Genomic DNA, 23,219 nt, shown 5'->3' on the forward strand with positions numbered 1-23,219 from the left:
ACAAAGGTTTTATAGCCAACAAAGGTCTACAAAATCACCTTTAGGTAACTATACATTTCTCATATGTCCAAATACACAGCATTACGTTTTAATAAATCCCACATTTTGTCAAACCCATCCTGTGAATTTTGCAAAGATGATGCCATGAGTATGCTGCAAACAAGGGCAAGCATTTCTTTGGTCACTCCCTACAAAAGTGAGGAAGTCAATATTGCGAAAGGCATTGGGTATTAAGGGACCTAAGGACCTCAACCATTAGGGTATACATCACAAATACAGTCTGTCCACAGGACCTTATCTTTACTTTAAAGACAGTTATATTCTGTGCTTCTAGAAAGCATCCAGCTTTTTCTTAAAGCAAACTATAGAACTTACTAAAACTACTTCCTGAGGGAGGCAATTCCACATTTTCAAAGACTTTACAGTGAAGAATCCCTTCCTTATCCAGAGATTAAATTTTTTTCTTGAAGCCCCCTTGTCCTTTGTAATGACCTGAAAGTGACTAAAGCTACGTACACACGGCAGATTTTTATCGCCCGATAATCGGCATCGGCCAATTATCGGGCGAAAATCTTCCGTGTGTACAGTCGGTGTCGTCCATCGTCCGGACGACCGACCTGCCGGATCCACGGACGACGGACGACAGCCGATCGTAATGAAAGTGAAGGGGAGAGCGCGCAGCAGGGTGCCGCTCCGTCGCTCTCCCCCTCCCCTCTCCATAGAGCATGAACGGTGCTGTATGTACAGCACCGTTCATGCATCGTGCACTCCCTTGTCGTTGGAAAGGATTGTGAAAGATCCTTTCCAACGACAAAAATTGCAAGTGTGTACGCAGCTTAAGGCATATTTGCAAATCCATGTGCTTTAAAATGTTACGGCTTTAAATCTGTATTAGACCTCTATAATGGCCAGAATATTACTTTTTGAACTCACCTCCAAATCCACCCAAGGAACTACGTTATTGGAATGTTTCAGCCTAGGTACTTGTTAATAAGGTCAATGAAAGCAACTATGCCATTCCTGAACAGAGACGCTGCTGTGGTTTTGTTTAGACAAAGTGATTAAGAAGAACACAGATAATAATCCCCTTTAATTCTGCCAAGTAGAACAATTACACTCATTAGGTGCCGCACCCACGATACGTTTCACATCCCTTGAAGTGCTGAGGCATTAGGAAAATACGTGTGATTCTGACCACGCGGCTTGTCACCAAAGCTAACACTCTAAGGTTTCCTTTACAAAATATTTTTAGCAGTTTCGGCCTCTTTCCTCTCGAGCTGGGCGGGATATCCTGTTCACAGGCGTCTTCCCTGTTAAGCTCCCACCCTTGTATTGTCCGGGCCCAGCAAAATCAACCTGCAGGAAAACAATTTTGTGTAAAAAAGTGAAAGAGGGACTTTCACTTAGAAGTGGAAAATCACTACACGGCTTGTCTATAGAGACCGAGCATAGGAGCGACTCTCCGCACTGCAAACACAGAAAGGGAAGATTTGCAATCTTCAGAGCAATCATAAAATATTAAAGTGGCCCTGTTACTTAGAGATGATGGAAGCTGACATTACTGAACACATTGTAAAGAATGCTAATTGCCTGGATGTAAAGCGGATCTTATGTCAGGTCACACCTAAAAAGAAACATGCAGAAAACGATGTGTGAATGACAAAGTATTAAAGCGGAACTCAAAAAAAAATGCTAACAGGCTGGATCTTTATTGCAGAGGGGAGTGAGCTCTCTTCTGCTATAAAATAGACTTAGCTGGCTGAATACAATTTTTTTTTAAATTAAACTCATCTTTTCTTTGCCAGCATCTTCACCCGCACCTCGTTCAGGATCTTTGGCTATCTTGATTGGTCAGGGCAGAATGGTGCAACTCCCAAGCATGCGCACAGGAATTAATCTATCCCTGACCGCCAGCTATGCCTGGTTGGCACACAAAGATACGCATGGGTAGCGTAGTGTATATTATGGGGAAATTTGTGAACAGGAAGGTATGATTGTTTTACTGCAAAAGAGACATCACCTGTCCCTTCTGCAAAAAAAAAAAAAAAAAGGAAGAAGCTAACTGCTTATATTTTTTTCCTTTTTATGTTTAGTTCCACTTTAAAGTGGATCAGAACACAAACCAGGTGAAGCTGTATTTTTCAGAAGCAGGTCGGTATTGGCAAATTACATATTCTCCTAGGGCTCGATTTATGAAACGGAGAATATGACATTCCCCTAAACATTCCCTCGTGGGAATGATCCAGGACCATGTGTTTCAAAGGCAATATTCCCACCAGGGAATGTCAGATTCCCTGTATTCTACATACAGCCCTTAGTGATAGCCCAATGTTAAAAAGGATATTATTTTGTATGAATTAAAGATATTTAAAGTAAAGTAAATAGCCCGAAGTTCCCTTTCGTTCCTCGTCAGAATTTTCATTGATGTCATAATTCAAATCCATTTGTTTTTTTTTCACTTCCTCATTATTAGTTCATAACCTTTAAACAAAATCTGTCCTGGGAGAAATACATAAACTGCCATTTATGACTGGAAAAGCCTGTCATATAGTTAGCATGCTGATCCGATATACAGTTAGGTCCATAAATATTTGGACAGACAATTTTTTTCCCCAATTTTAGTTCTGTACATTACCACAATTAATGTTAAATGAAATAACTTGGATGCAGTTGAACTGTAGACTTTCAGCTTTAATTCAGTGGGTTGAACAAAAAGATTGAATAAAAATGTAAGGGAATAAAGCCTTTTTTTTTTTTTTTTTATCATTTCATTTCAGGGGCTCAAAAGTAATTGGACAAATTAAAAAGCTGAAAATAAAATGTTCATTTCTAATACTTGGTTGAAAAGCCTTTGCTGTCAATGACAGCCTGTAGTCTTGAACTCATGGACATCACCAGATGCTGGGTTTCCTCCCAGTGCAGCGGCTTTCAGTTGCTGTTTGTTTGTGGGCCTTTCTGTCTGAAGTTTAGTCTTCAACAAGTGAAATGCATGCTCAATTGGGTTCAGATCCGGTGACTGGCTTGGCCATTCAAGAATATTCCACTTCTTTGCTTTAATAAACTCCTGGGTTGCTTTGGCTGTATGTTTTGGGTCATTGTCCATCAGTATTATGAAACGCCTCCCAATCAATGTGACTGCATTTACCTGGATTTGAGCAGACAGTATGTCTCTGAACACCTCAGAATTCATTGGGCTGCTTCTGTCCTGTGTCACATCATGGATAAACACTAGTGTCCCAGTGCCACTGGCAGCCATGCACGCCCAAGCCATCACACTGCCTCCGCCATGTTTTACAGATGATGTGCTAAGCTTTGGATCATAAGCTGTTCCATGCCTTCTCCATACTTTTTTCTTGCCATCATTCTGGTAAAGGTTGATCTTGGTTTCATCTGTCCAAAGAATGTTTTTTCAGAACTGTGCTGGCTTTTGTAGACCTTTTTGAGCAAAGTCCAATCTAGCCTTTCTATTCTTGAGGGTTATGAGTGGCTTGCACCCTGCAGTGCACCCTCTGTATTTACTTTCATGCAGTCTTCTCTTTATGGTAGACTTGGATATCGATACGCCTACTTCCTGGAGAGTGTTGTTCACTTGGTTGGCTTTTTTTCTGTTTTTGCAGCTTAAGGATGGCTTGTTTCACCTGCATGGAGAGCTCCTTTGACCGCATGTTGTCTGTTCACAGCAAAATCTTCCACATACAAGCCCCCCCCCCCAAATCAACTCCAGGCCTTTTATCTGCTTAATTGATAATGACATAAGAAAGGAATTGCCCACACCAGCCCATGAAATAGCCTTTGAGTGAATTGTCCAATTACTTTTGAGCCCCTGAAATGAAGTGATTGTGTAAAGAAAGGCTTTAGTTACTCACATTTTTATGCAATCTTTTTGTTCAACCCACTGAATTAAAGCTGAAAGTCTGCCGTTCAACTTCATCCGAGTTGTTTCATTTAAAATTAATCGTGGTAACGTACAGAACCAAAACTAGAAAAAAAGTTGTTCCTGTCCAAATATTTATGGACCTAACTGTACTTGTCAAGTGCTTGGCACAATTCTACTGATTAGGGAGTTCCGACTTTACTGGCTGTCTGGAGCTGCCTGTTATAGTGAATGTAGACGGGGGAAGTTTTACAACACCTTTCAGAACCAGTAAGATTTCTCTTTACATCATATCCTCGAGATACAATAAGAAATGAAATACTTTAAAGACTAAACAGGCATCCCTAATAATGGATTTTCCCCCACCTTCTAATTAGGAGTCCCCATCACTTTTTGTCTCAGTGATAAGAGGCAACAGGACAAATAGAGGGGCAACACAGACAACAATAAATGTTAAAGATCTTAACTTTTACTATGTGCAAACCAAAACAATATTCCATTTACATACACTTGACTCCCCTACCAAACCGGCCCAAGATACTACCCAAAGAGCTCATTTTAAAGCATAAGGTAACAAAGTCAGATAAGTATTTAACATAGCAGGTGGCACCAAGTACTGATGGAAAATGCACATAGGTTATTCATACAAATAGGAATATATTTAGGGTGAACCAGTAAAGTATTTCTAGCCAAAATTTTTTTATAGATTATAGAAGGATTCAATAAATGTAAACGAGCAATAATAATTGCTGCAAAATCATTAATAGTTATGTTTCCAGTCCCAGATGAAGGAACGCGTGTTCCACAGGCATTGCTGTTCTATTTTATAGAGGGGGATAAATCTGGTTGTGCCCTCCATTAGGAAACATTAGTGATCATTTTTGTTGGCCATTTAGTGATTGTGCAAGACGGATCACTATACAACGTCAGGGGACAGCTATGCTGCTAGATTTTTGCCCAGGATGATCTCTAATGTTTGGGTGACACAAGGGTTAACTACCTATATTTTCTGGAGACATTAATAAAAAAGCTGCTGGGTGATCCAAAATTAAAGGGGTCATCAGAACATCAGATCTAAGGTGAAATCTTCCAAGGGGGACACCAATAGGAGGCAATTTCCCATCTTGAGAGGGCTCTGGTCATGTCTTGGGGATGCCAGATTACAGTGCCCTCCAGGATGTTTGGGACAAGGACGGGTTTTAATTTGATTAAACTCTCTGCTCCTCAATGTAAAATTTTAAATCAATTTAAATGTTAAAAGTGCACATTCCAGACTTTTCTGCTCAAGTTCCAGTAAATGCCTCCAAACTCAATGGACCGTCATCTTGCAACAAGATAATGATATCAAACATAATGCTAAGCAACATGGGAGTTTACCAAAGTTAAAAAATGGAAAATTCTTGAGTAGCCAAGCCAGTCACTTGATCTAAATCCAATTGAGCATAATTCCCACATGCTGAGGAAGAAACTTAAAGGTACAACTCCCGGAACAAACAGAAGTTAGAGGTGGCTGGAGGGCGGAGTGGAGGGCATCTAAAGAGAAGATATTCTGCACCTGGCGATGTCTATGAATTGCAGACTTTACACAGTCACTCCATGCAGGGGATGTAAAACAAAGTAAAAACATGACGGATGCAATATACTTACTATTACTTTGCACCAAACATTATAGTGTCGAAAGTGAGGGGAACATGTATAAAAGTAATGTGATTTCTACATGGTGAAACTGAAAATTCTACTCACACACCAATCTATATCATGCCTTCTATTGTATGCTGCTTCCCTACCTCTTAGATTGTAAGCTTTTCGGGGTAGGGCCCTCTCCTCCTCCCGTGTCACTGTCTGTATCTGTCTGTCATTTGCAACCCCTATTTAATGTATAGCGCTGCATAATATGTTGGTGCCATATAAATCCTGTTTAATAATAATAATGCACATAACTTTAATTTAATGTCTGGAATGTGCACTTTAGGCATGTCTGATGAATTTATTTTAACAGCAGTGGGGGAAAACAAAGCAGAAAAATGTGTCTTTGTCCCAAATATTATTGGGGACACTGTGATAACATACAATTACTTTAGCTCTTTCTATTAGGTTTTAATAAATAATATCCTGAAACTATTAGAGGTAATGCACATTTTAATATTCGTTATCAATATACCGATAAAACCGGTCCCAATTTAATCTCTCTCAGACCAAAGATTTCCTATTCCTTCAATTTCCTTTTTTTTTCAATTTGCTTTGGAGTCTGACAATCATGTACTCCATGTCCAAGTCTGTCTAACCCACACCTAAAAAGTGATGTTTTATACAGATATAACGCACAGGAAGTGCCGCAAGCATTTTATAAAAGCGGTGTATTATCAAAAGCCAACAAATTCCTGAAAGTAGAGAGGAACAGAGGAGTTATGCAGGCAGCCTGAACGTTTCAGCACAGTAGGGAGATCCGATAACCTTGTTTGCTGTGCTGGAATCATAAGACATTCAAGATAAATGCCTAAACATTCCATGGCAAGTACCCAACAAGGCAGGAAAGCACTATACTAAAACACAATTACCACAGATTACAATCTCTTGCAGAGCCCAGCACATAGTTATGTAACAGCAGCATTCATTCGATAGGAACAAGGGAAAATATTCACTCTTCAGATTTGAATGTCGTGTTTAATAATGGATTACATATAGTCAAAAGCTTATCTAACATTGGAGCATGTGTTCTCTTTTTAAACTTTATTGTATTACTACATTAAAATCTGCTTTTTATTACATATAAAATCATTGCTTTATGAAAGTAATCTTTAAAAAAAATTCTTTATTGAAGTTTTACAAAGTATAAAAGAAATAGGAAATAGAGATGGGAACATTGTGGTACAAAGCAAGGTTGACCTCATTCCCATGAATACATTGAGGAACTTTTGTACTGGGCCCAGCTTGACCACTGGAACTTTTAATAATGGGGGACGGGGGGCAAGGAGGTTTACCTAGTATGAGGCTCAGTAAGTTCTGGGGGAAAGGTACATCGGTGAATAATGCAAACCCTCCTCTTGGTAAAATGAACCCTCTCCAAGCACTTATGTTTTCATAGCTGTTGTGTACAAACCGAAATCGGAAAGTGTTACAACCACCATGCAATATGGGCAAGCCCTCTGTGTTCCTACGTAACCATCCAGAATGAAAGAAACTGTTATAACTGCCAGCAAGTAAGAGCACACCCATTGCATACCTTATTAACCAGCTGAAAAGCCAATGTTCACCCATACAGTCATAATGTATACCTTTAAAAGGGCCCATATAATAAAAACATAGCAGCCCTTCACTATCAGCTTTGTTCCAAAGCATAAAAAGTGGTACAAAGTAAAAGCACATTACAGCTATACATTCACAGAATGAATTTGTGCTTAGCCCAATATTCACCCATCCTTAATTCAGATTTTTATTTTTTTATTTTACAACCCTAACCCTAAATCACATGCAAAAAATAAACAGGCATTATTTTCTGAATACATCACAATCTAAATTCATTATAAGCCACCTTTGAATCATAAGAGAAATCTGACTATACACCATCTGCCATTATACCCAAATATTACCACTATACCTTATGCAATTATAAATAGCCTCCAGTGGGGGAAAAAACAAGGGTACCTCGGCAGCCTGTGCAAAAGGAACAAATAATAAGTTGTGTATTCATTGCTTTGCAAGATTTGCTAAACTGTTACTTTTTATTTGGTCACAAAATCGGTGAAAAAATGCCGTAGGTTTTCAAGTAGCTCTTGAAATTATAGTGAACATTCTCATATTACCCAACATTGAACAGCTAAACAGCTGTGAACATACAGGAGCCCACAAGCGTAGCTCCACATCAGTCTAAATGAGAGTGACTTCTTCCCTAGCTCAGTAGGAAAATGAAGAAACCGCAACAGATTTCTAAATATAATCGGATGTAGTGTTAAGCAGCTGTAGCTTTTATTACTTTGCACATTTTTATACCGTGTGTTTAAAGGTGCCCGCTTGCGTCCTGTTGGGAGGTCTATACATAGAAAAAGATTAGATAGATGGACAGGTGGACAGATAGGATGACTGACCCAAGATCACGTTAGAAGGCATTCAAAGTTTTTAAAACGTTTTCCTTCAAGTAAAACTTTTTTTTTATTTAAGTACAGGGAAGGGTTGGGATCTACATCAGGTTTATATTTCTAAGTCCTCATTGGAGAGACTCCAACTTTAATTACTGTCTTGGAGATGGAGAGCTAAATAAGTGTAAATATCCTCAACAGTGACACAGCAATAAAAACAAGTTCTAATTCTTCCCCACTCTGCCCAAAACATCTACGCCTTAGGCAGCCCTTAGCTCTGGAACGAGGAGTTGAAACACCCCTGGTAAAACATTGTAATGTCAGAAAAAGCCAAAGAGGTAAACCACATGGAAGACAGACCCAAGGAATAGATGGACCAGAAAAAAAAGATTAATTTTTGTGATTCAGGATCTGTTTTTTTAAGATCCCATGAGAGGACATCATTACCTTGAGATGGACCATAGAAACCTAGGTAAGGGACCCGTTTCTTTTTTTTATTTGTAGCTTGCCTGTACTTTTTGTTGCTAGTTCTGCTTTACCCTCACTTGCATTAATATTTCCATATCATCTGCATTAATTAGGTCAATGTAGAACACCACATTTTATAACTTATCTGGACAAGTAGATGGTGGGGGCACTAGCAATTCTCATTTTTACTTTTCCACCAGTACAAAGAAATTCAAAAAGTTTTAATCGCACTTCTGGCTGTGTGACAATCATAGTTGCCACTTTTTATCACAATTCCCAGTCGTTAATATTATTGTTTATAACACCCCCCCCCCCCCCCGCCAGCCCCTGTAGATACCCAAGCTGCGGAGGCAACATCGGCATTCTCCTGATACAGATAGATGGCATTAAATAAAGTTATGCTTCTATAACCTAGACAGTAACCATGGCTGTAAGCCAGCCTTTCTCAAATGTTTTTACATGGGGGAATCCTTGAAATAACTTTCAGGTTTTAAGGCTAGAATTACTATATCTTCAACTTCCTAGTATATTAGCAAGGTGGTCATTGGGAAGAAATGTCACCCTTATGAATAGTTAAATAAAATCATTGGGGTCACTGAAACTGATTGACAAATTGCTCATGGAACCTTGGTTGAGAAACATGCCATAAGCCATGGGGTTGCTGACGGATGAGGACTTTCCAGGCACCATCCATAGAAACATATATTCATGTTACCACATTTCATGAAAGCCTAGGATTGAGTTATCTATGGCACACGTATCTACGTCAGAAGAGATATGTGGTGCCTGAAGTGCTCTCCCACTGCGCCTGACCCCAGAATTTATTGAGGTCACACGTAGCTAAAATTTGAGTTTTTGTTGTATTTGCCATATTATCATGGCATAACGAAATGATGTGTAGTAAACATAAGACGAGGGTGATCTGGAACTTTTGGATGGGTATATTGTTAATATTAGCCAAAGTAAATGCTTTTACTGAGAGATTTTAAAGAGCTCAGATAAAAGGTAGGGAACTATTTTGGTAAATTTCTACCCATATTGTGGACAAATACATGTACACACAGTCATGTTAAAATGCATTTTTCCTATGCATTTGAATTATTAGGAGGTTCTATGTAAGAATACTGTGAGAATGAGATTGGCATCACCTTTGTACAAAAAGACAGTAAAACAAACAATCAGATATTTAAATAATATTTGAACAGACTCTGGTCTGAAACTCTCATTGTTCTAGGAAGGAAATCTTATATTTGCATATATGTAAACACAATGAAGAGCCCAATAGCTAAATTAAATTTCCTTGTAGAGTATTAAACTTATAACTAGTTTTGTTCAGTTAAGACAGTAAAATGGACAAGCTTAAAGAAATTTTTAGGTGTTCAATATGTAAAGTGGAATCTGTTGACATTCCCCCACAGAAGCCATTGCTCGCTGACCACACTGTGGGTCAGAATCATACAGAACAAGCATAATACAGCAGTGCAAATGATACTTAAAATGGATTTCCAAGAATACATCAAAACCACTTTTGCAGAAAGGCTCCCCCATGCAACAAGAAGTAAAATTATTTTTGTCAAGGGTAACAAATTTTACTTTACTCTATGGAGAGGGGGGAACAAGCAAGCAGCACCCTGCTGTGCTCTCTTCCCTTGACTTGCATTGCGGTAGTTCGCGGATCCATCAGGACCGATTCATGGACGGAACGACATCGGATGGCTGCTGTATACACGTCAAATTTCATTCAATATCAGCCCTGGAGCAATAATCGGACGGAATCATCTGACGTGTGTACGTAGCCCAAGCTCCCCTAGAAAGAAGGTTCTGGATTTTGTACTTCTGAAAAGTAAATAATAAAAAAATAATTGTCAATTTATTTGAACCTAATTCGCTATAGGAAAAAGAATCAAGTGGCAGAGATTTCAAGTAATGGCTAATTTAGACAGTACTGGCCAACCCTGTAACTTCAATTACAGATATGTTTGATGCTTAAAGATGTTTCCAAATCCCACACAGGTAACTTCTGCAAAAATTGCCATTAAAGTGCTTTTACCCTGAATGGTAAGTATGTCAGAAAAAAAGCCTCTGCTGTCTAAAAAGAATAAAATTACAGATTGTCATCAAATAATTAGGCCAGGCCTGGTGCGGTAAACTGATAAATTAATGAGAGAGATGCTTGGCCACAGTAATAGAAAGAATTTTGAACACCAAGCACAGCATTTCAAAAAACTACTTCGTACAAATTGTAAAGAATAGTACATAGAAATGTTATGGTTTAGGGTTTGCTTCAGGGCCTGCAGTAGTTATTGAGCCATCTGACTTTTTCATCATAGCAAAGTGTGCTTGGTAAGAACATAAGGTCAGCCGTTAGAAAAGTTGAAGTTAAACCGGAAAAAGATCTTTCACCATACGAATCGTTTAAAAGCAAGATTTAGACTAGCCTAGACCACCAACTTGAATCCCATTGAAAAGTTGTGAGAAGACGTGAAACAAGCAATTCTTTAAAGAAAAAAAAAAATCCACAAACGTCTTGGAAGAGAAATCATTTGGTATGGAGGGTTGGCTCAAAAAATCAATGTCATTTCAATAAAAACAGAATTCGTGATTTACCAGGATATCATTCACACCATTTCCTTCTTGAATATCACATGGTATGGAGAAGGGATAATATTAGAAAACATTTAGTCAACAGTGGCAGTTTGTTTAAAAAGAAATACAGAACGTTATCTCTAAATCAGCATAAAAGGGACACACCACTAAGCCACCAACGTGTTGTGCCGTAAAATGCAACAAAACCACAGGAAAAACACTCATTTTTGAGACATCAGTTATTGTAAATAAATGCAACCACCATATTACAAGAAATGTAACCAGCAAGTTTCTTTAAAGTGAGGTACAACATGTAGCTACAACACATCCTCCAAAGCATATTAAAAGCAGGGATTTGTAACAGTTGCAAATCTCGGATTATTACAAGATTTTATTTTTCGGTCCTAATAGATTCACTTGATGTGAAAATCCAACTGTTATTTTACTACAAAGTAGAAGGGTTTCCACTGTCATATCTACTGGACATTTTCCCTAAATTCCAGTCCTGATGACCCCAAGGTACTGCTGTGAAAGAAGATCTCTTAGATTGTATACCGGGGCCCCTACTCCTTCTGCATTATTGTTTGTACCTGTCTAACTTGCAACCCCCTTTTAATGCATAGCGTAATATAGTATGTAGTTCTATTTTTTGGCTTCCATTCTTTCCCAAAATCAAAATTCAAGCTCCTGTGCTTTGCCTTCAAATCCCTCCATAGTTCTTCCCCCACTTACCTTTCTGACCTGAAAAATACCCACCTAGCCGCTCTCTTCACTCCTCCAATGACCTACTAAAAACTTGCTCACTCAAAACCTCATCACACGCACGGCTCCACGACTTTTCTAGAGCTGCCTGACTGTCTGGAATGGTCTTCCTATTCAGCTTGCTCCTACTTTCTACTCATTAAAAAAAGACCCCTTGAAATGTATTTTTTTCCAAACTTGCCTACCTGTCTTTTAAAATCACTATTCCAGCTCTCCCTCCTATTGTGTGCTATATTCCCCATCTTCTACATCAGAGGTAGGCAATCTCTGGCCTTTAGGCCAGATACAGCCTAGCCAGTATTCCTAACGCCCCCCCTAGTTATTTATTGTTGCATCCGGCCTAATTGAATTGTTGCGTTATCGCGCTTTCCCGTGATATCGAGTTCCCGCACAGTAACCCCAATTACTATGCCTAAAGAATAAAAGCAATGTGCAGCTACCAGTCTCCGGAAAGTTGACTTCGAACGTCATGTCTTCAACCCCAAATGGACTGACGAATTATTCTTCATCCAACACAGCAACAAAGCCCTGTGTTTAGTGTGCAACGACACCAACAGCACTTTCAAGCAGTCGAATCTCAAGGGGCATTTAGATGTCTCTGTACGTGTGCACGTGCTTGGCTACACCGCGGATGAGCAGAAGACAGACTGCTCCCTTGCAGTCACGGTTGGAAAAAAAATTTTCTTGGACACCTTGTTTTTTTTCTGGCCTAGTGTGCCTTCTTCACCTCCTGAAATGGCCTAGTAGTCCAAAAAGTTTGCCGACCCCTGTCCTAGATTGTAAGCTCTTCTGGCCAAGGTCCTCTCCTCGTCCAGTGTCACTGTGTGCATCTGTTATTTGCAACTCCTATTTAATGTACAGCGCTGCATAATATGTTGGCGCTATATAAATACTTTCCATTAATAATATTATTACAAACAATACACGAGGGCTACCCCTTTCAGAAATAAAGAAATCTAGCTATGTAATTCATGTGTGTATCAACACTGAACATTTTACAAACAGTCTTTGGATTGAGGCACATAAAATATTATCCTCATCTAACAAATGAGGATATAACTTGTTGATCATATTTCATACTCAGGTATGTAATTGTTCCCTATGTAGCCTATTTTTATGCTTATGTGAAATCAGCATTCTTGCTGAACAGCTGAATAAATAAATTATACTTGCACAGATAGTGTTCCAGACTTTCGGTGGCAGTCTATTCCAGGAAAAATCTAAAGTGATACTATTTAATTAGCTTTTATCAGTGGTAACAGTACAACATTCTGCTGCCAAGCACAATCTACTGCTATACCTCTGTACACAGGCAGCCATTAAATTAAGGAGAGAAATCATAAAAAATGACCTACTGCAAAACAATGCACATAGGAGATACATTACTATCAAATAATAATAAGCGGAACACTTTTTTTGAGGATATGATGGGCAAGGGTCTGCTTTAAGGTAGAGAATATAACTAATAAAATGCACTTTATTCCCAAGTGAAAGTTTGATGAATGGATAGTTTTTTTTTCACCAAGAACAGCAGACTTCCTGTCAGCAATAGTAAAACACATACAGGAAGCTTTACCATGCTGATAATACCGGATAGCACAGCACAATGGCCTGCAGTAAATTACATATAGTCACATGCAATGCCAAAATTTCATGGCATGGCAACTTTCCAGGCATTGCTCAAACAGGACCTGTGTTGCCCATTATGTAAATAAATATTAAGGGAACTGAATACAAAGGTGAATTATACTTCCATTTTTCTTAACACATGTCAAAGCAAAACTGAAAAAAAAATGAATATGAAATACATTGCTGCAATACGTGCCAATCAGTGTTTTATTTCTTTAAAGACCCGGAAAGTACAAAAAAACCTGTTAATGCAACAGAAAAATAAATCAGTTTTGACAACATACATTTCTGGTGTTGTCAGGTAGCTCCGCTGTCCCATTTCTACAGAATCATACCCAAGTATAACATAAGTCCTCATCTTTCTGAGCTCCAAGATAATGTATAGGAGCACTATGGAATTTTTGGGGTGGATTTACAAGGATGAGATTTAAATCGGATATTTAGTAACTGAACCATCTAACACACATGGAAGATTCTCCACCAGAATGGTTGGACAATGTTGGTGAATTTATTGTTAAGATTTACATACACCTCAGCCCACATCACGTTACATTCATCGGCTTTAGGCTTGCCATTCACAGAGTTGTGGTGAATGCGTGGCTAAGCTTCTTGGGAACCAATCACTACCCAATTACCAGTGAAAAGTGCTATCATACATGCCAGTTGCAGTGGCTTCCTTTTAGGTGGTCACCATAAAGCCAAAGTTCTGTGTTTACACTTGCAAGTTTAAATGCTGCAATAAAATAACAGGAGCAGTCAGCACGCACTTATTGGTCAGCTGAGGAGATTACAAAGTGACCACCTTGTAAATTCTCACTATCTTTTATCAAACTCCAGGCTACTGGTAAACCATTACCAAAGCATGCATAAGATTAATTCAAAGGAGTCTAAAGGGAACCTGTCTAGCTGCACTGATCAAGCAGAATCATCATGTGAATCTGTGCACAGAATACAATTTATGGGAGTATTACAATCCTGACGGTGGGACTTTTTTTTTTTCAAGTGGACTGTATTGTTACAGCTACTAGATGCAAAGCACAATACAAGACATTTAAAAGTACAGCCTGTGATTTCATCCTGGAAAAGTGAGTCCATAACTGCAAGGATGCTTGGCCCATTAGCAACAATAATTACCAATTGTTTTGAAAAGCATCATACTCACTAATGCAATTTAAAAGAAAGCTCATTACAAGCAGCTGGTACAGGAGCGCAATCCACCCGAAACAGACATAGCGCATTTCCTTATATCTATTCTGCAGCCAACAGCAGCTTAGTTCTGCAATTAGATTTTCAACTCCCTGCAACAGCTGCCAAATATTTACCCTGGCATGAGCTAACACACTTCCAACTATCCCAGGAATATTCAGCCATGGACAGGCTCCGCTTTTGCACTCACGTCTACAGATCTTAAAGAGGCTCTGTCACTGGGGAAGAGGGTTTGGAAAGTGCTGGGTCTAGGACGTGCAGGCCTCTAGATGCTGCAATCTCCTAAAACTGGCCCATCAAATTTTCTTTGGTGATGACAAACCTAGCACACCAGTATGCCTCCAAAGCAATCCTAATAGCCAATGAGGATGCTCATTATAGTAATGGGCCAATAGGAATAGGTAGAGTGGGGTTTAATGCCACGTAGGGAGAAGTCAAACCTTTACCCATTAACTCCACCAATAAAATGAAGGTTTGTAAGGCAATCGTTTGGCATTTCTAGGATCCTGCACTTGATACCTGCAACAGAGTGCTCCCATTTCCCCTCTTTACAGTAAACCTCCTTTCTGCAAATGCTAGTTGCCTGGGCCATGATGACCCCATGGCTTCAATCCTTGAAGTACTGAACTGAACTGGAAGGAGTATGCATACAAGAATTTCTTGTATACTTGTTCTGGGACAGAGATTAAGGGTAAACCTTTGCTATGATCATACAAGACACTGAAATACCCCCTTTAGCTACATACACAACTCCATTCCACCTTTACACTGATCAGCCAGGAACAAAAAGAAATACCCCATACTTCTAATGGTGAAGGAATATGTGACCTACTCCCTTTTCCACCCCTATATTATAATTACTATTATTAAACAGTATTTATATAGCGCCATCATATTACGCAGCGCTGCACAAAGTCCATAGTCATGCCATTTTTATCACATGGTGGTTGGGAGAGAGTTCATCACCCGGTGTAAACTAAAGATGACTTGGAGCTCACACAGGATACAACGCATCCATGAATTACACACAGAATCTGCTCTAAAACTAACCTAATGTTAAATCAACAGACAAGCTAAGCAATTGGTATTTTAAGTAGTAGGTTAGCAATATTAGTTAATGAATTTCACACAAAACAGGTTGCCCTGAAAGACCCTAGGACTGACTTATGAAAAAGAATATTAATGTGAAAATCTGCTGATGCATTTAAAATAAAAGTAATACTTTTCCCTGTTATCCCCACAGCTATTATACAAAGCCAGGTATCTTGTGGACACCACATCACACCGCCTACACCCATTGCCCCATTCCATTCATATGTGCTCTACTCCACAGTTATCATCTACAAAGCAAACGTTGGCTGACATTGCCTGGCTTCCACCCAAAACTTTCCCGTCTGTGTGAGTAGGCTTGTGATAAGGACATTAGACTGTAAGCTTCTATGGCAAAATGATGGATGTGAAAAAAATGCTGTGGATATTCTACACATCAGCCAATGCTTTATTTCAGCAGGTAAAGTAAAACTCCAATTGCATGATGGTAATGAGAACAGTCTGCAAATCCCTAAATTTGTGTGCTAAAGAAAGGACAAGAGGACAACACAACCAATAACAATCTTGTCAAATGTCACAAATGTACCCGAATACAGCTGGGACATAACCTTTCCTTTATATCTTCTATTGTTCCCAAAATTAGAATATGTCCTCATGTTTCCATAAGGGTGCAAGCAAACACCAGTGCACCTGGATATAATAATTCAAAAGGTTGTATAAGAAATTCATATACACACAAATGATACACACTATTTTCATTACAGCACTGTGATTACATGAATCCAGACTGCATTACTGGAGGTATTTCTGCTTTATGAGGGACCTCCTATAGTGTGTAAACCAAAGAACTTTCATTATGTTGCTGCATATGCACCCTTCACCTTTCTTTTCCTGATTATATTAAAAACTATTTACCCCTGCAACCCTGACACTTCCTTTTCAGAGGTGTCAGTGCTCACTCATTTCCTTACAATGTGTTTGTGGTGTTGTCACCTTGCTGTGAAGACGCACAATTTGTCTACAAACAAGGAATATACTTCCCTGGAAGTAACAAACATGACTCTGGACACAGGGTGCTTTAGTCTGTTTACAGAGGCCCTGAAAATGCAGTCACTTGACTACAATTAAAAAAGTAAATAACTTAAAAAAAAAAAAAAAATTCAGGGAAGCAACGCGGCTTGCAATTAACTTGAACAGGTTTGGGCTTCCTGGTCCCAAACAAGAATGGAGTCTAAAAAAAACATGCAGAAGAAGCAGTGACCAAAAAGCCACCACAGCCAATCAAATTGCACCATTACAAGCTTAATGAACAATGGCGTTCAGGTCGGCTGCTGGAAGTTTTTACACTTTTATTAAAGATGTTAATTAATACTCAGTTGCGTTGTCATATAAGCCAATTAGACCAATTTTGGACATATGCCCACTGAAAGACAACTTCTCAACTGTTGCAACTACTTAGCGTATATGTATTGTACATTACCAACCTTTTTATTGTTCATTATAAATAGATGGAAAGCGGAACCAATACTGTGGACTACTGCATGTCACTGATTGCTTTGCAGCTCATATAGTTATTCAAGTAAATGCAATAATTATTTTCAAAGCCTTTAAGTTTTAGAATGGGTAAAAGTGCAGAGGAGCCCCACAATTGGAAGACTTCCTCAAAATTCTGGTGAAGAATTTTAAGTTTCCATTATTTTCGTCAAGTAGGAAACAGGGACACAAAAATTAAACAAAACCTAAAACACTGAAAGTGGTCTTTACCCTCCCCTCTATCCAAAATCTCTAATATACTTTAAAGGATAACTACACCAACGACAAAAACAAAATATATTGCATCTTACCAGTCCTAATATGTGGTAGCTGGATTAGTTCACACGGACAATCTGTGACCAGATGATAACCACCTAGTTACCACCATTAAGCTTGCTCAAATATGAACAAGAAAGTGTTCGGGAGGTTTTAATGGGTGAATGTTGGGGAGTGGCCATCCTCACAAATCCAATTCTTTCTATATGGGGAGCATTGGGCCAGACAGGGAGTAATCACCCAAAGAACCAGCAATGGCATGGTACCTAGGCAGCAGATGTAGGAAAGTATATCCTGCTTCACAAGGTGACAAAAAAGTGCAGGATGTGTTAGTTCTAACCCGGAGATGGGCTTTAAATTATCATAAATGCTTTATAAACTAAGTTTGGAAGCTTTTGTGTCCACGAGAAATAAGCAACAACCCAATTTTGACATTTGTTAAATCTGGATAATAAAATAAAGAGCTGAACCTAATATCTTAATTATAATAAGTGAATATAAAACCAAATGTGTCCAACATTTTCTTATTGTGTCACTGCTGAGAAAATTCACCCTTTCTTTTCATTCTTGAATTACTTGGTAAGAAAATGAAGAAATCATCCAAAACTCGACAGTTGAAACTTTTGGTGATCTCCTGGCAACAATGAGAACACCTGTTCCTATGCCAGCTAAGGAAATTCCCCTCACATTGTTGGGATCTCCTTTCACGTCCTGTTGTGTTTAACCCTCCTTTATGTATCCAAAAAAAGAAAAAGAGAGAAAAAAGTAAAAGAAAGAAAAATAAGTAAAATGAAAGACGAAAAAGAAAAAAGAAAGAAGAAAAAAACTATATTTAACTAAAATAACTAATGATCATCAGAATCGTGTAAAAAAAAAAAAAAAAAAAGTGAAAAAAGGTAACTGAGCGTGTCATGGCTGTTGCTGGTCTGAGTATTTCAGGTCTGCTGGGATTTTCATGTACAGCCATCTCTGCTGTTTACAGAGAATGATCTGAAAAATGAAGACTTGCAGTGAGTGGCAGTTCTGTGGTCAGAATGGTTCAAGTTGATAGAAAGGCAACAATAACTAGATTGTAAGCTCTTCGGGGCAGGGTCTTCCCCTCCTGGGTCACTGTCACAGCGCTGCAAAATATATTGGGGCTATATAAATCCTGTTTAGGGGAAAATAGAAGGGACCTATAGGGGTATATGGGGTAAGAGAAGTGACCTATAGGGGTAAATAGGGGTATAGGGATAGTCTACAGATGGACTACAGAACCAGGTTCCACTCCTGTTGGCTAAGAGCAGCCACCTGAGACTACAATTCACAAGGGCCCACCAAGAGAAGACAGGAAAACATCTAAAGTTTCTGCTGTGCCAATTAATGGAAGGGTCAAAATTTGGCATCAACAACATGAAAGAATGGATCCATCTTGCCTTGTACCAATGCTTCAGGCTGCTGTTGTGTAATAGTATGGGGGATATTTTCTCGGCACACTTTGGGTCCCTTAGCACCAACTAAACATTGTTTAAATGCCACAGTTTATCCATCCTATATAACCTCAGTCTACCTATCTTCAGAGGCAGCAGTCACCAACCCTTCGGACCTCACAGACTACTAAATTCATCATTTTAAATCCTGTGGACCAATAATATGATTTTTTTATAAAAGCTAAATACATTTGTAAAATATTGATCTTCCCTAATGGTGCTGACAAGGACTGTGGAGGCTCTGATTCATTGATCAGCTCATGGTGAAGTGAAGTATTACTATTGTTACTATTACCATTAGTTGCATTATGTTTCCTATTTTTACTCATTATTTAGTTCATTTGAATCTAAGACCAACCATGAAATGATAGTTATCAAATACAAACTATTTGATGCCATTAAATATAACAGTTAAAGAAAATTCAGCTAAGGTCATACTTACCTAAAAGAGCATCTGAGAAATAAACAAAAAAAATAATAAGATAAGAATCTGTTTTTGCGGGGTGACTGTTGTAATGGTGGAAACAATACTGAAGCGTACGGCTCGGCAATGGTTGCCTCATACAACTTAACACGACACTGACGTCACGCTGCGCCTCCCTTGTTTGTCTCTAGTACAGTTCATGAAATTTAGTGCAGTATAAAGGTGAACACTGTCATTTAAAATATGGGAATTTATTAGAATGTTTTGATTTATTACTAATAAAACATAAAAATTGCAAAAAGTGTACAACTTTTTCTGTGGTCCACCACATCACGGACCACTGGTTGACGACCATAGCTCTGAAGGCTTCTTCCAGTAGGATTACACACCATGTCACCAAGATCAAATAGTCTGAAATATGACAATGATATCTCTGTACTCAAATGGCCTCCACAGTCATCAGATCTCCATCTAATACAGCAAACTTGGGATGTGGTGAACATGATCATGGATGTGCAGCCGATTCCATCATGTCAACATAGGCCAAAGTCCCCGAGGAAGGTTTCCAGCACCTTGGCAAATCTTTGCTATAAAGGATTATCGGGTCCAGTGTACCCAATAAACGAATTTATTATTATTATTATTATTATTATTATTACGTTTCTATCATTTGGATATTTATGGACAGTGGTGGCATTTTTTAGACTTAGTTTACAGGGGTGTTATACTGCATTCCAATGTAAAAGTCTGACGGCAACCACAACATACAAAAGATGCCCCTATATACAAAGCTACAATCTACAGAGGAGATTAAGTGCCACAACCTGGGCACCAACAGGAATAAGGAGGGAAAATGACATGTAAGTCAGCAAAATTATATAATATGCAGATATACATCTTGTAGGCAGTTTCCATTAAAACGTCTATTATGTATTATCACATCATAGATTCACATAGCCCTCACATTGCAGCAATGGAAGTCAGGGGTAGCACTCCTGCCTCATTTGGCCATACATAATGAAGGATGAAGCTGATTGGTTGCCGCTTATTATGAGTTTTTTTTCCTACACTCTGGATGTTATGGATCAGAAATACAGACAGGGGGCGACAGAGAGGGAGTACAGGGACAGAAAGAGGTGGCTGGGGGTTGGTTATGGAGCAAATAAAGTAATCGGGGGAGGACTGGAGGTGGGAACATAGAAGGCAAAGAGGGGGAAATATGGGCCAATAAAAATGACAGAGGAGGGCACACCAGGAAATAGAAGCAACAGAAGGAGGGGAGATACAGGGCAATAAAAGAAATAGAAAGGAGGAGGAATATGGGGGCAATTAAAAAGTAACAGAGAGGGTGAGGTGGGTAGGGGAAATAAAAGTAATGGAGAAGAAGGGGGAGTGAAACAAGCCCAATCAAAGTAGAGAGAGGGTTAGATAAGGGCCAAAAAAGAGAAATAGGAGTAACGAAGGGGGAGGGGAAAGATACATGGCAACTAAAGTAACAGAGAGGGAAGATACGGGGCAATTAATGTAACGGATGGGGGAGATACAGGGCAAAAAACTAAGAGGGGGAGCGGGGAGATATGGGGCAATTAAACTAACAGAGGGGGAGGGGGGAGATACAGGGAAATTAAACTAACAGAGGGGGAGGGGTAGGGTTACAGGGAAATTAAACTAACAGAGGGGGAGATACGAGCAATAAACAGAAGTGAGAAGAAAGGGGTAAGGGGAAATAGACTAGGAAAGAAAATGACGGGGTGGACATAGGGCAATAGAAAAAAAAGAAGGGAACACCAGGCAATAGAGTGCCATACAGGGGGTATATGGGGTAAATAGAAGTGACTTATAGGGATATAAGGGGTAAATGGAAGTGATATATAGAGGTATATGGGGTAAATAGAAATGACCTATTGGGGTATAAGGGGTAAACAGGGGTAATAGAAGTGACAAATAGGGCTATAAGGAGTAAATAGGGGTAAATAGACGTGACCTATAGGGGTAATAGAAGTCACCTATAGGGGTAATAGAAGTCACCTATAGGGGTAATAGAAGTCACCTATAGGGGTAATAGAAGTCACCTATAGGGGAAAAACAGAGGTAATAGAAGTGACCTATAGGGATATAAGGGGTAAACAGAGGTATATAGAAGTGACAGAAGGCTATATGGGGTAAATAGGGGTACATAGAATGAACTTTAGGGGTATTAGGAGTAAATGGGGGTAAAAGAAGTGACCTATAGGGGTAAATAGGGGTAATAGTAGTGACCTATAGGTGTATAAGGGGTAAACAGGAGTGATAGAGGTGACCTTTAGGGATATAAGGGGTAAACAGGGGTAAGCAGAAGTGACATATAAGGGTAAAAGAAGTAAATAAGGGTAAAAGAAGTGACCTTTAGGAGTGTAAGAGGTAAACAGGGCTAGATAGAGCTATATGGAGTAGATAGGGGTAAATAGAAGTGACCTATAGGTGTAAATAGGTGTAAAAGAAGTGACCTATAGGGGTTTAAGGGGTAAAAAGAAGTGACATATAGGGCTATTTGGGGTATACAGAAGTGACCTATAGGGGAAATAGAAGGGACCTATAGGGGTATATGGGGTAAGAGAAGTGACCTATAGGGGTAAATAGGGGTATAGGGATAGGAGAAGTGACCTATAGGGGTAAAGGGGTAGGAGAAGTGACCTATAGGGGTATAGGGGTAATAGAAGTGACCTATAGGGGTTTAAGGGGTATAAGGGGTAAACAGAAGTGACATATAGGGCTATTTGGGGGTAAATAGAAGTGACTTATTGGGGTATATAGAAGTGAAAAATAGGGGAAACAGAAGAGACCTATAGGGGTAATAGAAGTGACCTATAGGGGGATAGGGGTAATAGAAGTGACCTATAGGGGAAGTGACCTATAGGGGTAATAGAAGTGACCTATAGGGGTAATAGAAGTGACCTATAGGGGTAATAGAAGTGACCTATAGGGGTAATAGAAGTGACAGAGAGGAATAGAAGGCTGCTAGGGATGCAGACAGATGGGATTGGAATGTTAGAGGTGCCATGGAAGTTGCTGTAGGATTGGGCAGGGGTCAGATTGCAGGTAAGTGACCCCGGTGGGTATGCTAGCACAATGAATGGACAGTACACCGGGGATGTCAGCCCGTACACCGGGTCATGCTGTCTCCGGAGCTCTCTCCTACCTGCGGGACGTCATGTCAGCTTTCCGCTCGGCCTATGTGTGCTGCTCACAAAGCGGACCGGTCTCGCTGTATCTCCCCTCCTCCAGCACTGTACCGGGCTCTCCGCTCTCCCGGCTCTCCTGCCTCATACAGATCCGGTCACCCCCGGCGAGCGCCTGTAACTCCCGAACTACATAGCCCCGCCCACACTCACACCCACCATGACCACATAACGCAGCGCTGCCCGCCCCATCATGGAATATTTAAGAGAGGCCACGCCTCCTAGCCGGTCTAAGTTTCGCACTGCAGTCAACTGCCAATCGAAAGACAGCGCTCGTCGTCACTCCCAGTAGCTTCCAGTCGACTGGCTGATCGGGTGAAGCGCGTCATAGCGCCCTAAACACCCCGCCCACATGGGAAGCCCCAAGCCCAGGAGGGCGGTGAGAGAGTTGTGAGAGAGCTGTGGAACGCATTCAGGTGTGTAAGGCTGAAATCTCATATACAGTGCATGGGGCAGTGATAATACCCCCCCTCCCCCATATACAGTGCATGGGGCAGTGATAATACCCCCCCATATACAGTGCATGGGGCAGTGATAATACCCCCCATATACAGTGCATGGGGCAGTGATAATACCCCCCCATATACAGTGCATGGGGCAGTGATAATACCCCCCATATACGGTGCATGGGGCAGTGATAATACCCCC

General features: G+C 39.8%; 1 protein-coding gene and 1 long non-coding RNA gene across 3 annotated transcripts in view; one reads left to right on the forward strand and one right to left on the reverse strand.

Moving 5' to 3' along the window:
- The window catches only part of LOC140340568 (tyrosine-protein phosphatase non-receptor type 11-like), a 75,416-nt gene extending 52,713 nt beyond the window's left edge, over positions 1-22,703 (reverse strand). The window contains exon 1 of one of the 2 annotated variants that reach the window (XM_072425855.1): positions 22,532-22,703. In XM_072425855.1, the coding sequence (XP_072281956.1) occupies positions 22,532-22,545 (14 nt within the window). In that variant the 5' untranslated portion in view covers positions 22,546-22,703. The remainder of the gene's footprint in view (positions 1-22,531) is intronic. The other variant, XM_072425854.1, reaches the window with a different exon arrangement.
- A 196-nt stretch (positions 22,704-22,899) lies between these two features.
- LOC140340946 (uncharacterized) overlaps positions 22,900-23,219 on the forward strand; it is a 66,961-nt gene continuing 66,641 nt past the window's right edge. Inside the window, exon 1 of the long non-coding RNA XR_011922767.1 lies at positions 22,900-22,987. This is a non-coding gene — a long non-coding RNA (uncharacterized lncRNA). The remainder of the gene's footprint in view (positions 22,988-23,219) is intronic.

This window comes from Pyxicephalus adspersus, chromosome 11, assembly GCF_032062135.1.
Source record: "Pyxicephalus adspersus chromosome 11, UCB_Pads_2.0, whole genome shotgun sequence".
Taxonomy (NCBI): domain Eukaryota; kingdom Metazoa; phylum Chordata; class Amphibia; order Anura; family Pyxicephalidae; genus Pyxicephalus; species Pyxicephalus adspersus.